We start from the raw sequence: 15,326 nt of genomic DNA on the forward strand, positions 1-15,326 counted from the left end.
TTTGGGGAAATCTAACAACATGGAGAAGTAAAAAGCAAGCTGTGGTAGCTAGGAGTAGTGCAGAAGCGGAATTCTGAGCTATGACTCACGGTATTTGTGAAGGAATTTGGGTGAAAAGAGTATTAGCTGAGTTGAAGATATCTTCTGAGAGATCAATTCAGCTACTGTGTGATAGTCAATTTGCCATTAGTATTGACAAAAATCCAATTCATCACGATCAGGCAAAGTATGTGGAAATAAAACGACATTTCATCAGAGAAAAAATAGAAGGGGGCGTAATCAAGCCTGTTTACATTCCTTTTAATTTAAAGACTGTCAATATCCTTACTAAAGCACTTCCAAGGGCACATTTTGAAAATCTGGATTGCAAGCTCTGTATGATAAATATTTACAGCCCAGCTTAAGGGAAGTGTTGGAATTCTTTGCTGTAAAGTTTGTTGGATAATCAATCCCACAATCTATGAGATTGATTATCAATCCAAATCAATCTCTCAATCTATGGGATTGATTATCAATTATCCCACAATCTATGGGATTGACTATAATCAATCTTATCCCACAATTTATGGGATTGATTATAATCAATCTTAATTGTTGGGATTGATTGATTGATGTAAATTAGTAATTGATGTAATTAGGATTCATTTTTTCCTTAATTCTAGGGATTTGATTGATTTCTTTCTCCTATATATATTGTAATCAAGTGGAAGAGAAATAATATATCAAATTTTCTCACAATTGTTCAAGGTGCATTCAACAAGCCATTGATTTGGTCATAGGAAGCCATTCAACCATCCAGTCTATAGAATGCCTCCTAAATCCTATTCAGCAATTGGCCATTTCTAATGTTTTCTCTGAGATTGATTAAAGGAGTGGTTATCACCATATCAAATTAAAGTAATGACGAAAGGAAGATAGCACTCGAAACACTGAATGGGTTTCATGAGTGGCTAATGATACAATTTGGGCTTTCTATACATGGAGAACTTCACGTGAGTCATGACAAAGGTACTCAAAACTTGCTCAAAATCCTTTGTCGTAGATTATTTTGGTGACATTTTGATCTACAGGCTCACTAAGGAGGGGCTTTAGAATCATTTGCATCAAGTTTAAGAGCTACTACACCAGAAGCAGCTTTATATAAACTAGAAGAAGTGCATCTTTTGGTGGCATTTATTGTTTCAGAAAAAAGAGAATGCACATGCTGTTAAAGAAAATATAACCTAAGCTGCTTTAGTTTTCTGTTATTCAGTTATGTTATATATTTTGCTTTCAGTTGTAGCAGCTGTTATTCTAAACTTGCGCTTTCTGTTTTGCGCCGTTAGTTAGCTTTCTTTATTATGCTTGTAGTCTAGACTTGGCTGAGTATAAAATCAGCTTAGTCTTGTTTCTGTATTCATTCGATTCACTAATCAGAATTCCAGAGCATTCTTTCTCTCATCTTGTTTTCATTCTACTCTCTGCCCTAGCTCAATCTTTACACATGCCATTAAAGATTGGCCAGCACCTTAATTCATCAATTGACTGCAGAATTTTCATTGGTTAGCCTCATTTTGGGAGGTTTAACAAGAATTTCAGCTATAGGATGATTAATATTAATAACTGCTCAAAAAAGTGATTTTGAGTGGCCAAATTCAGACTGGAAAGCCTTTGATCAGGTATTGAGGCAGTTCTTAGTCAAGATGGGAAGCCAAGGGAAAGATGGTATTCTTCCTGTTTAGGAGTTTTATGCTTTGGTGAGAGCAATTCATCTTTAGCAACACTATTGGCTTATTGAGAGTTTGTGGTTTATACGGATCATCCTTTTAGTGGTAGTAGAGGTCTTGCTCAGTAGGCAAGGTTCTAGGCAAGCATGTGTTCAAGGTAGAGGGTTTTGGCTGAGCTAGGGGGCATAATGAGCGCATCTTTGGCAAGAAGATTAGATGGTCTTGCAGTCTTTTCTGCTCTCAATCAAGTACCACATACAGTACACCAGCTCAGTGGAGGCTGCATACCTGCAAGGTACTACATAGAGAGCAAACCTCATTAGGTGAGCTAGGGCAATTGTTTCATCTAGGCTTGCAGCTGTGCCACCTGGATGGCCGCAATGGACATACCATAATTTTTTTTCCCAGGCTGGACAGATATGCGTATGTGAATAAAATTATCTAGCTTTACAATTTACCACAATAAAAGCCAATTTATTTTCTAATGAAGAAAATTCTTAATGTCATAATAACTAATAATGTATATTCATCGCTTTGTACTAACAGTTGCATGAGCAGGGCAACTTGATAAGATGAAATCAGTTGAATATAGTTCACAGCAATTTGTTTAATTGAATATGACCTAAGAGGTACATATCCATCAAACGATAGATTAAGGGACATCCAGTGGAACACCAGGGAGAAAAATGAGAGAGATAAGAGAGAGAGGGAGATTTTACATTCAATATTCCATATATTACCTTGCAGTTCATACAGGTCAGACAACCATATCTTGAAAGCAGTATTGCTGACTGATCCAATATCCCATTCCTCAGACCTAAATATTCATTTTCAACCAGCCTGCATGTGAAAGAAAATGACTTAAGAGGAAATTTACATTTCTGCAAACAAATATGTGAGGTAGCATAAAAAATCTAAATTGTGAAATGTAGGTAGTTAATAAAATTGATCAGAAAGAAAAAGGTAGAAGAAAATAAAATAAAATAAAAACAATAAAAAATTAGAAAAGAAAAAGGAGAATGACAAATATATATTCATAAATAGTGGAATTATCAAAAATTAAATGCAATAGAGTAACTGAATGGAGAAACAATGAAACATGGAATCAAACCCAGACCAAAGGAAAGGAATATTACAGTAGAATTCATAGAAAGACGGGATTTGTTTTCAGACTGCCTAGGATTGCGCGATCAATAGAATAGTCAAGAAACACAAGTAATCAATTTAACCAGTTAAAGTATCCTCTATGTTGGCAACCAAACTTATAGGTGTGTTCATTGCATTATGGTATATTCTTTATGCTTCTTCAACAACACACCTTCTCCGCCAGGATTGCAAAAGTTTCCACAACATAATCAGAACTTGCAACTTTGAGTTTCACTCAGTAACTTGCAAGTATTTTGATTTCTCAGGGGCCTTAAAAAAGATTGGGCAGAGCAGGAGGAATATGGTAAGGGTGTGACAGTGCGAGATGTATAATGTATCTGCATCAGTTGGTACTAAATGGGCTTCTTATTCTCTGCACAACGCTTCTGCACAGAGAGATACAGAGCTGTTGCTAAAGAGGGTAAAACGATAGCCGAGAATCAAAAGAGGATGCTTATATGGGTAATTTTGTGAATGTAAACTTTGGACAGAATGAAAAAATGATGGATAACAACTAGAGCTATGTCGGTACTCATATCAAAAGAAAACAAATATACAGTTTACAATTACTATAATTAAGTATACAAATAACCTCTTAACCAAAAACAGAAAGAGTTATGTCTTTCAAAGTAGAATTCTTCTATGCTTTTACTAAACAAATTTGCACGTTGGTCTTTGGATGTCACCCGACATGAGTTGTCTCAATTACATTGTGCAGAACATTTCCCCAAATGAAGTGACAATCAACCTCAGTTTGTTTAATCCTCTCATGGAACATGAGAAGGAAGCAGCATGGACTATTTGTGTCACACATTAATTTCATAACTTGTGAATGTTAAACTCCAAACTCTTCTAGAATATTATTTATCCATATCAATCACATGGTATGTGCCATAGATCTGATCATGGACCAGACAAATCTGCTTTTGCATATCCCTGAATTTGTGTACAACCACGACCAGACAATAGACCACATTGAAGGACATTTTAGGGGGATTTTTTAAAAAAAATACATATTTAAAAAGATACTACAAGTTTGAAACTACTTAAAAGAATACTAATTTTTTTTTGGATAAAATTATTTAAAATGTAGCCAAGTAAAAACTTGCTAACCATGGAAACCTTAGGTACTCACTCCCCATGTGCACAGTAATGGAAAAGTGCACAGAACTTTCTGCTTTGAGGAACTCGCTAACATGAGGATCAAGTTCCTCTGGAATTCGCTCCCACCAAGACCAACTTTTGCTTGGTTACTTCTCTTTGCAAAATTTGATAGTAGTTTCTTAAATAGTTTCAAACTTGCATTATTTTTTAAACTATGTTTATAATTATTTTAATTAAAAAAATCCAGCTTAAGGTATACTGAACTTGAGTTTGTCCATCCTAATGACTTCTAACCTAAGAACTGGTTGGCAACATTTGGCAAAAGATATATCCAATCATTATAAGAGTCAAATAATTCAATTTCCCAACCAATCTTAGATATAGACTGAATTAACTCCATAGATCAACTTTATAAGCTATAAGTTTGGCACTTGGATCTATAAGACTATCAGCAAACATGGCTCCTAACAGATATCTCAAACAATATTTCAAAAACATACCTGCATTGAGAAAGGGCAATACCAAGGTGGGATCTTTCAGTCGATATCAAGAAAATGCTTCAAGAGACTGATTCAGAACAAGTAGGAAACTTGAGAAATTTTAGAAACATAAAGGGAAAGGAGGACGAAGTTGAACCCAATAAGGGAGGTAAGGGGATGCAAAACCAACTTTGATCATTTTTCCCCTAACAGCAAATGATGCACCCCCTTCAGGTAATAAGATAACCCCAAGATGCTCACAATATTTTTGGAAATCTAGCTATGACGTAAATTAACCATAATATCTAAAGAAAGAATATCCTCTAATGTTACAACTCAACAACATACTAAGCCTCTATCCCACTATGTGGGGTTGGCTACATTGAATTCTAGATCTCCAATCATTTCTTACTATAGCTTTATTGTCTGCAACGTATTCTAGGTGTAATTATCTGTATATTATGATAATTTAGGGCTGCAATATTATTATCTAATTTATACTTTCTGTATATATAGTTTCCTATTCCTGTATAGTTAGTTTCTTATTTTAGTTTGTTTCCTTACATAGGAATAGGATGCATGTATATAAGTTGTTGTGCACCTCATTTATGAGATAGACTTTCACATTCTTTTATTTTACAAGGTATCAGAGCAGGTTCAACTCTAACCCTAGCCGCCTGTCATCTCTTCCTTCCTAGCTTGCTGTTTTGATAACTTTTCTTGCCCTAGTTTGTTTGTTGTGAGGTAGATTGATCCTCTCTTGTGTGATCAATCACTTGTGCCTCTGTATTTGAGGTTGTGTGCCTTGTAATGCTTGTGTTTGTGCTTTAGGATGGCAGATAACATGACAATTTCAGATCTACATGTTTCTGTTGGCACAACGGTGAAGTTTAATGGAAAGAATTATGCTCTTTGGTCCCAAGCTTTTCGTACCTACTTGGGTTCCCAAGGTCGTGCCCATCATCTCATTGGTAACAAGCCAGATTCTAAGGATTCCAGATATACAGCATGGTGTCAATCTGATTGTGCAGTGAAGACATGCGTGTTAAATGCTTTGGAACCTGAGATTGCTGCCTCTGTTGGTCTCACTCTCACATCAACTGCTAAGGAGATGTGGGATTCTATCAAAGAGATGTTTTCTAATGATGGTAATAATTCTCATATCTTCTATATGTTTCAGCAGCTTGTTGATCATAAGCAAGGAGAGAGGACTCTACCAGAATTTTTTGCTGCCTATTAGGGGATTATCAATGAATTTCGTCAACAGCAATGGGAAAACCTCTTTGTATGTGGTTTTTTAATGAATCTAAATAAGCAGTACAACACTCTTAGGAGTCAGTTGCTTGGGGACAGTACCATGCCTATGCTTCAGTCCACCTTCTCCAGCCTACAATCTGCTTCTCTAGTCTTGTCCTCTCCTGGGGTTGATCTTGAGCATTTTGCCATGGTTGCACGTGGTAGTGGGCGTGTGACAATGGAAAAGGCAAAGGTCATGATAGGTTATGTGTTTTTTGTGGCAAACAAGGGCATACTGTGGATGCTGTTGGGGTAAGCATGGTAAGCCTGATTGTGCTACCAAAGGTGCTAAGCCATTCAATGCCCCTACAGGCTGTGGCTGTTACTCTTCCTTCTCATGAACCTATTCCTTCCGCTGCAGTTCAAAAGGATGTTATTTTGATGTCTAAGGAGGAGTATGATAGGTTACTTCACCCTCAGCTGAGTTCCGTTGCCTCCATACCTACCAATTAGGTGCAGGGGCACTTGCTGCCTCCTCTGGTACTTCCTGGTTAATTGATTCAGGTGCATCAAATGACAAATCACATGATAGGTAACTCGTGTCAGTTCACCAAACTTACACCTTGTCAATCTCTCCCCCCCATTACTATTGCTGATGACTATGTTTGTAATGTGTCTGGTTTTGGTACTGTCCATACTTCTTCTCTTATGCTTAACCAAGTCTTCCATCTTCCAAAACTGTCCTTTAATCTTATTTCTGTTCATCAACTTAAAAATCTTTGAATTGTTTTGTAACTTTCTTTCCCACTCACTGTGTTATTCAAGATCTCCAGATGAATACGACAATTGGGGGTGTGTCTTCTTATCATTGGCATTGTCGGTTGGGTGATCCCTCCCTCTCTCGGTTAAAGCACATTGTGTCTCTTAGTGAGTCTGTTTCTGAACTAAACAATGATGTGTGTTGGTTAGGAAAACATCACAGAGTGTCTTTTCCTTCTAGAGAAAGTCGAAGTTTGTGTCCTTTTGATTTAGTGCATTCAGATGTGTGGGAGCCTTGCCGTTACTCCTCTATGACTGGGGATAGGTATTTTATTATGTTTGTGGATGATTATTCTAGGATGACTTGGATTTACTTGTCGAAAGCTAGGTCACCTACTCTTGATATATTTCAAACCTTTCATAGTGAAATAAAGACTCAATTTTTTTCTAATATTCGTGTGTTGAGATCTGACAATGCTTTAGAATATATGAAATATAACTTCTCTAAATTTTGTTCTTCTAATGGCATTATTCTTCAGACTTCTAGTGCTTATACCCCACAACAAAATGGTGTGGTTGAATGTAAAAACCGACATCTTCTTGAGGTTGCCTGCACCATTATGCTTCAAATGCATGTGCCTAAATCTTTTTGGGGGTGATGTTGCACTTACAGCCAGGCTTCTTATTAATAGGATACCATCTTCTGTTCTTGGAGGCAAATTCCCTTTAAATGTCTTTTCCTTATTCTCCTTTGTTTCCTCTTACTACTAGTATTTTTGGATGTGTGCTTTGTTCATCTTTTTGAGCCTGGTCTGTATAAACTTTCTCCTAGAGCCATCCGTTGTATTTTCTTGGGGTATTCTCTAACTCAAAAGGGGTTTGTTTTTGCCGATGTCACTTTTTATGAGTCAAACCCATTTTTTAAGGTTTCCACCACCAAACAATCTCTCCTTCTTACTCCTGTGAATCCATCCATCCCACCTCCCAAACCCTTGCAAGTTTACACCAAGTGAACCACTTTGCCAATCCCTCCTACTCTCAAGATGTCTCCTCCTCTATTGTATTCTACTAGTGATTCTACTATCCACCCATTGCTCTTCACAAAGGTAAACATCCTTGTACTCAATATTCCATGGCTAATGTTGTCTACTTTGATCACCTTAGTCCTTTTCATCCTTATGCTTTGTCTTCGTCCTCTATCTCTATTCCTAGAGATGACCAAGAGGCTATTCAAAGCCTGGATCGGCATACAACTGTGGAGGAGATGTCAACCCTTCTTACTAGAGGCACATGGGACTTGGTATAGTTACCTGAGGGGGTTCATCCATGGGTTTTTGTTGTTAAGTATTATCCCGATGGTTCTATTGATCGGTACAAAGCACAACTAGTTTCCAAAGGATACACTAAGCACAACTAGTTTCCAAAGGATACACTCATCTAGTGTGTAAATTGAAAAGGCTATTTATTGTTTGAAGTAGAGTCCTAGAGTTTGTTTGACAAATTCATTCAGGTAGCTATGCAGGATTTTGGCAAAGTCGAGCTGATCATTCAATCTTTGTGCAACATAGTTCATCTGGCTTTGTGGTACTTATTGTATATTTTGATGATATATTGTAATCAGATAGTGATATAACTAGCATTGCAAAAACCAAGAAATACTTGTAGCAACAATTTGTTACAAAAGACATTGGTCAATTGACGTAATTTCTTTGTATCGAGGTTTGCTCGTGGTAAACAGGGTGTAATGCTATCCCAAAGAAAGTATGCCACCGATCTTCCACAAGAAATAGGCCTATTAGGGGCAAAACCAGAAAAAGTTCCTATGGAACCTAAATTTGACTTGTGGAAGGAGGATAAAGACCTTGAGGACAATACACAATACAAACGAATAGTTGGGAAGCTTATTTATCTGACAGTGACAAAGCCAGATATTGTGCATGTTGTGGGGTTAATTAGTCAGTTTATGGAAAGAACCTAAGAAGTGTCACTGGGAAGCTACATGTAATGTTTTGATATATATTAAAAAATATCCAAGAAAACAATTGTGGTTCAAAAAGCACAAACATATGGATTTAGTTGGTTTTTCAGATGCTAACTATGCTGGTGACAAGGGTAACAGAAAATCAACATCAAGTTACTATACTTTTGTAGGAGGTAATCTAGTAACTTGGAAAAGCAAGAAGCAAACAGTTGTGTCTAGATCTAGTGCCGAAGCGGAATACTGTGCTATGGCTCATACCACATATGAACTAATATAGATAAAGATGGTGTTAGAAGATTTTGGTATTATATACACGAATCCTATTGCTATGCTTTGTGACAAACAAGCAACAATTCATATTGCGAGTACCCTTGTTTTCCATGAACGAACAAAGCATATTGAAGTTGATTGTCACTTTGTGAGGAATGTTGTCACTAGTAAGAAGATTTGTACTCCATTTACAACTTCAAAGGATCAGATTGCTGATATGTTCACCAAGGCCCTTAAGCAGGGTGGCTTCACTAGACTGAGTGACAAGCTTCACATGATGGACATTTATGTTTCAGCTCGAGGGGAAGACTTAGTAACATATTCTAGGGTGTAATTAGCTACATATTTATGATAAGTTAGGGCTGCAATATTATTGCCTAATTCATAGCTTTTATTTCTGTATAGATAGTTTCCTATTCTTGTATGGTTAGTTTCCTATTTTAGTCTATTTCCTTATATAGGAATAGGATGCATGTATATAAGTTGTTGTACACCTCATTTATGAGATAGACTTTCAGATTCTTTTATTTTACAATAAAAATATCCTCAAATGTTACAATTCAACTTAGACAAAAATAAATGTTTAGAGTCCTAAAGCTGTTCACTGCTAGTTCCCCCAATCCAAGTCAACCATCTTTAAGCATCTTGTGATGTATCTAAAAAATGATAGTTGGACCGGTGAGCTTGCAGTAGGTGACTGTAATTTGGCATGTATAAATAACACATATCCAAAATATTTCCTTTTTATATTTATACAATAAAAAAAAGGTTTCATTTCCAAATAAATCAATATGAATCAGAACAAATTCATAAGACATGGTGTACAACATATCTCATTTCAGTGATATTTATGTATATTACACCTAGGGTGATCTTTATGTCATGACCCATTAGTATTTGTATATGAAGAATTTAGAGAATCAAAACTCTAATTGAGAAGTGATCCAAAGCACAGAAAACTCTACCTATTTTGTGGTACACGGCTGTATTAAATAAATGCAGCAATACAACTTATCTCCTAGCTAAAAAATAGGACATTCAAATTACAAATTAATAACAACTTATTTAGATAATAAAATTCCTAATTTTTCGGATATAGAAAAGCTTTATCTTTCTATCTTCTTATCTCGCATTTAGTTTCAAATCTTCAAGATATAATTTGGCTTTATCTTTTCCAAGATTATCTTCAACACTCCCCCTCAAACTAGAGCATAGAAATCCTTCATTCCCATCTTGCCCTCTTATCACTTCAAAGCCTTGTTTGTTCATTGCTTTTGTAAAGATGTCAGCTTCTTGTAGGCCAGTAGGGATATACATCAGGTTTATTCCACCATCTTCAATCTCTTGCTTGATGAAGTGCCTATCAATTCTCACATGCTTCATTCGGTCATGTTGAACTGGATTGTTTACTATACTGATGGCAGATTTACTGTCACAATATAATCTTGTAGGATCAGTATTAGTCATCTTCAAATCATTCATAAATTTTTCTAGCCATATTATTTAACAGACTCCTTGAGCTATAGCTCGGTACTCTACTTCAGCACTACTTCTTGCTACCACACTCTGTTTTTTGCTTCTCCACGTAACAATATTTCCCCACAGCTTTGTGCAATAACCAGAAATTGATTTACTATCTTCAAATGAACCTGCCAAATCAGCATCTACAAACCCTTGAATTCCTCGATCTTCGATTTTTTTGAATAAAATACCCTTGCCAGGAGTTCCTTTCAGGTATCTTAGGATATGATAAACTGCATCAAGATGTTTGCCATGAGGTGAATGCATGTATTGACTTACTTTACTTACTACATATGAAATGTCTAGTCTGGTAAGAGATAAGTATATTAGCCTCCCCACTAATCTTTGATACCTCTCCTTATTCACTTCTTTTCCTGTCCCATCTACACTGGCCTTCCAATTGGGTTCTAGTAGGGTACTAGCTGGTCTACAACCCAGCTTGCCTGTTTCTTTGAGTAGGTCTAGTGTATATTTTCTTTGAGATATAAGAATTCCCTCCTTGCTCCTTGCTACTTCCATCCCAAGAAAGTACCTCATCTGCCCACGGTCTTTTACTTCAAATGTCTGCTGTAATTGTTCCTTTAAAGCTTTGATCTCCTGATGATCATTACATGTAATAATAATGTCATCCACATAAACAATTAAAATTGTTTTTAGACCATTAGCAGCATGTTTAGTAAATAGGGTATGGTCAGACTGCCCTTGTTGATACCCTAACTGATGTAATGTGGTACTAAATAGCTTGAACCAGGCCCTAGAGATTGTTTTAGCCCATATAGTGATTTGATTAATCTGCAAACCTCCCCTTTTTCTTCAAATCCGGGAGGAATTCTCATATATATCTCTTCCTCTAGCTCTCCGTTCAGAAATGCATTCTTTATATCAAGTTGGTGTAGTTCCTAATCTAAGTTGGCTGCAATTGATAATAACACACGTATAGAATTGAGTTTTGCAGCAGGTGCAAAGGTCTCTTCATAATCTATACCTTGAGTTTCTGTGAATCCTTGGGCCACCAATCTTGCTTTGTATCATTCAATGCTCTCATCAGCTCTATGTTTTGTTGTGAAAACCCATTTACTTCCTACCACTTTCTTGTTTTTAGGTAGTTCAACCAGTTCTCACATGCCATTTTTTATTAGGGCATCCATTTCTTCCATTACAGCTCTTTTCCAGTCAGGATTTTGTAGAGCTTCACCAATGTTTTTTGGTATGTACACCTCATCCATCTTTATAGTAAATGCCCTGAAACCTGGGGAAAGTCGAGAATACACCAAATGATTAGCAATGGGGTGTTTAGTACATGATCTTACCCATGTTCTCCAAGCAATTGGGACATCCAGATCAACTGATTCAACCTCCGAATTTCCAATTTCTGATTCAGCATTCTGTGTTCTATTGAGATCTTCAATTGGCACTGCTGATTCATTTCTTACTCCCTCTCCATGTGCTGGACCTTGTTCCAGGAATAATGATTGGTCTTGCCTCGGTTCAAGATCCTTTCTTCTTGAATATACCTTGAGTGGTAGCTTTGATTTAGGATCTGCGGTTGCAGTTTTTTCTGCAGCAGATTTCTGCTGTTCTCCCCCTGAATAAGTTACAGTATTCGGAATGAGAATAGAAGGAACAACTATTTCAGGAAAAATACTAACATCCCAACAATTATCTCTACCACAAACTGCACTAGACATCTCCCCCTGCAGATTAGTGGTAGGATAATAAAACTGATTCTCGAGAAAAGAGACATCACATGACATAAAAAACTTTTTAATGTTAGGACAATAACACTTGTATCCTGGTTGGGTGGGTGAGTAGCCAACAAACACACACTTCAGGGACTTAGGATGCAATTTTGAGTGATAATTGTGAACGAAGGCTGTACATCCGAAGACTTTAGGGGATAAGGAATTCAGCATGCGGGTTAGGAGAGGATATGATGTAATGAGAGTGTTTAATGGGGTTTTGAAATTGAGGATTTTAGTAGGAAGCCTATTAATGAGATAAGCTGCTCTAAGGATAGCTTCTCCCCAAAAAGATGTAGACACAAAACTAGAGAACATCAATGTGCGAGCAGTTTCTAGCAAATCTCGATTTTTTTTCTCGGCAATTCCGTTTTGTTGGGGGTTATAGGGACATGTGGTTTGATGAATAATGCCATTGTCTCTCAAGTATGTCTCGAATTCAGAGGAGAAGTATTCTTTTCCATTATCCGAACGAAGGATATGAATGGATGTTTGAAAATTGTTGAGAACCATTTGATGAAAGTTTCTGAAAAGTTTAAAGACTTATGATTTTTCCTTCATCAAAAACACCCAACACACCCTAGTATGGTCATCTATGAAAGTGACAAACCAGCGAGTATTGGTTAGATTTGGTAACCTAGTTGGCCCCCATACATCACTATGGATAATGTAAAAAGGTTTAGTTGGTTGATATGCATGAATGGGATGAGAAGATTTAGTTTGTTTAGCAAGAATGCACTCTTCACAATTGAATGAATCACTCATTTTATTGCCAAATAAACGAGAGTACAAAATCTTTAAATATCGAAAGTTCGAATGACCTAATCTTTTGTGCCACAAGTAGATGTTAGAATCTAAAACAGTAGAGGAAACAAAGGAATTCTGTAACCTAGAAAGAAAAGCAGGAGCATCAGCCGATCCTTGCACATAGTAAAGGCCTTCTCTTTCCTTAGCATTGCCAATCATCCTCCCCGAAATGAGGTCCTGAAACACGCAATGAGTAGGAAAAAACGTCACTTTGCAATGCATATCTCTAGTAGCTTTACTGATAGATAGTAGATTGCATTTTAATGAAGGCACATATAAAACAGATTTCAGCCACAAACCATCTAGATATACCGAACCTTCACCTTCAACATGTGATATTGCGCCATCTGCCATAGTCACCTTTATATTCTTCTCACAACGTTTGTAATCCATCATACCACAAAGAGATCCGGTCATATAGTCGGAAGCTCCTGTGTCAACAATCCAATCATTCTTATTAAGCATCTTAGAAAGATAACAATCATAAACTATACCTTGTTTCACATGGGAGGCTGTTGAATTTGATACTTCTTCAGAATCAGTGGGTTTTGTAACTCTTGTTTGGTTTAAAACTTGTTGCAGGATTTCCAACTGGTTAGAAGTTAGGATGACACTTGTACCTTCTTTTGTATCCGCTGCATAGGCTAGTTGTGGTTTTTTCTGATTTTGGTTTCTCCCCTTCCAATTAGCAGGCTTTCCATGTAACTTCCAGCAGTTTTCTTTGGTGTGGTTTGATCTCTTGCAATGATCACACCAAGATTTATCTCTTGTATGATCTCCTCGAGGTTCTGTTGTCTTTTGTTTGGAGATTGCAAGTGCTGATCCACCTTGATTGTTAACTTCCGTTGCTGTGTGCATCATCACTTTTTTCCTGCTTTCTTCCCTCCTTACTTCGGTAAAGGCCTCCTTGATGGAAGGGAAGGATTTTATCCCTAGGAGTCGTCCTCTGACTTCATCTAAGTCAGAATTTAGTCCCTGCAAGAATTCAAACACCCGCTTCTTCTCGACCATCTTTGCATATTTCACTCCATCCTTGGTGCACTCCTAGTTTATATCATAATATAGATCCATCTCTAGCCATAGTTCAGATAGAATATTGTAGTAATCAGTGACCGAGTTGTTACCTTGGCGGGTGGTTCTTAAGGCCGATCTTACCTCAAAGCATTGTGTTGTATTTTCCATATCCGAATACAGACTTTGAACGGCATCCCACACTTCCTTGGCTGTCTTATAGAATAGGTAGGTTCTCCCTATCTTTGGCTCCATATAATTGATGATCCAAGCCATCACTATGGAGTTTTCAGCATCCCAGGTATTATACTCGGGTGTATCAGCATCTGGCTGAGTTTTTCCACCTATGAGATAACCCATCTTACCTTTCCCTTTCATCACCAACATAACCGACTAAGACCATTCCCGATAATTGGTTCCGGTAAGCTTATGCTGTGTCATTTGAAGAGTATGATGGTCTACTGAGATAGGCGAAAAGGATGGGAGAATTGATCGAGCGGCGGAAGGCGCGATATTGGAGGTTGCACTAGGTGGTTGAGAAATCAGGCCATATTGAGGAGAGTTAATGTGTTACGGAAGGTATGGTGATTTACACGAACCTAAGCTCTTATACCATGAAGAATTTAGAGAATCAAAACTCTAATTGAGAAGTGATCCAAAGCTTAAAAAACTCTACTTATTCTGTGGTACACGACTGTATTAAATACAGCAGTACAACTTATCTCCTAGCTAAAAATTAGGACATTCAAATTACAAATTAATAACAACTTATTTAGATAATAAAATTCCTAATTTTTCGGATAAAGAAAAGCTTTATCTTTCTATCTTCTTATCTCGTCTTTAGTTTCAAATCTTCAAGATATAATTTGGCTTGATCTTTTCCAAGATTATCTTCAACAGTATATATAGGTGTACAATCTATTTGTTTGATGAGGAATGAAATTTCCTCCAACTAGGGTTTCTTTCTCTCAAATTCTCTAATTTCACATAGTATCAGAGCCTACCCTTACCAAACCCTAGTTGCAACTACCACCGCCACCGACCGACACCACCATCGTCGACCATTTCACCCACAACCGGTCTCAAATCTCACGACCGCTTCAGCTGCTTATCCACGACATCCTTCGTTCGTAACTGACCCAAATCGAGAAGCTTCTTAGGCGGTTGTTTGTCAATCCATTCGACTTGTCATCTTCGGCACCATGGCATCCCTGCTCTGGCGACACTGCTGTGGTTGTTGATCTTCCGCAATTTAGATCTCGCCTCCGTTGCCGTCGTCCAAATTTGCAAGCCACCACCCCTGTCATCACTCAGATCCGACCATCGATCTTCTGGTCTGGCCATCATTTCTCAGATCAAGCCGTCAATCCTTCAGATCCGATCAGATCTAGCTATCAGACCTCAAATCCGGCCATCAATCTTCAGATCTAGCCATCATTTCTTAAATCCGGCCATCAATCCCTTAGATCTGCCCATCTTCTTCATAGTCGGCCCAGATCTCTCTCCAACGTCGGTATCTCAAATCTGGTTTCGAATCTCGTCATCTGCTCAGAACCCCTCGCAGTCG

The 15,326-nt window shown here is 37.4% G+C and overlaps 1 protein-coding gene across 4 annotated transcripts in view; it reads right to left on the reverse strand.

Annotated features, from left to right (window-relative positions):
- Positions 1 to 15,326, reverse strand: part of LOC127795184 (galacturonokinase) — a 104,775-nt gene that overhangs the window by 38,291 nt on the left and 51,158 nt on the right. For all 4 annotated transcript variants that reach the window (XM_052326699.1, XM_052326698.1, XM_052326703.1 and 1 more), the window contains one exon: positions 2,447 to 2,546. In XM_052326699.1, the coding sequence (XP_052182659.1) occupies positions 2,447 to 2,546 (100 nt within the window). The remainder of the gene's footprint in view (positions 1 to 2,446; positions 2,547 to 15,326) is intronic.

This window comes from Diospyros lotus, chromosome 2 (genome assembly GCF_014633365.1).
Source record: "Diospyros lotus cultivar Yz01 chromosome 2, ASM1463336v1, whole genome shotgun sequence".
Classification (NCBI taxonomy): domain Eukaryota; kingdom Viridiplantae; phylum Streptophyta; class Magnoliopsida; order Ericales; family Ebenaceae; genus Diospyros; species Diospyros lotus.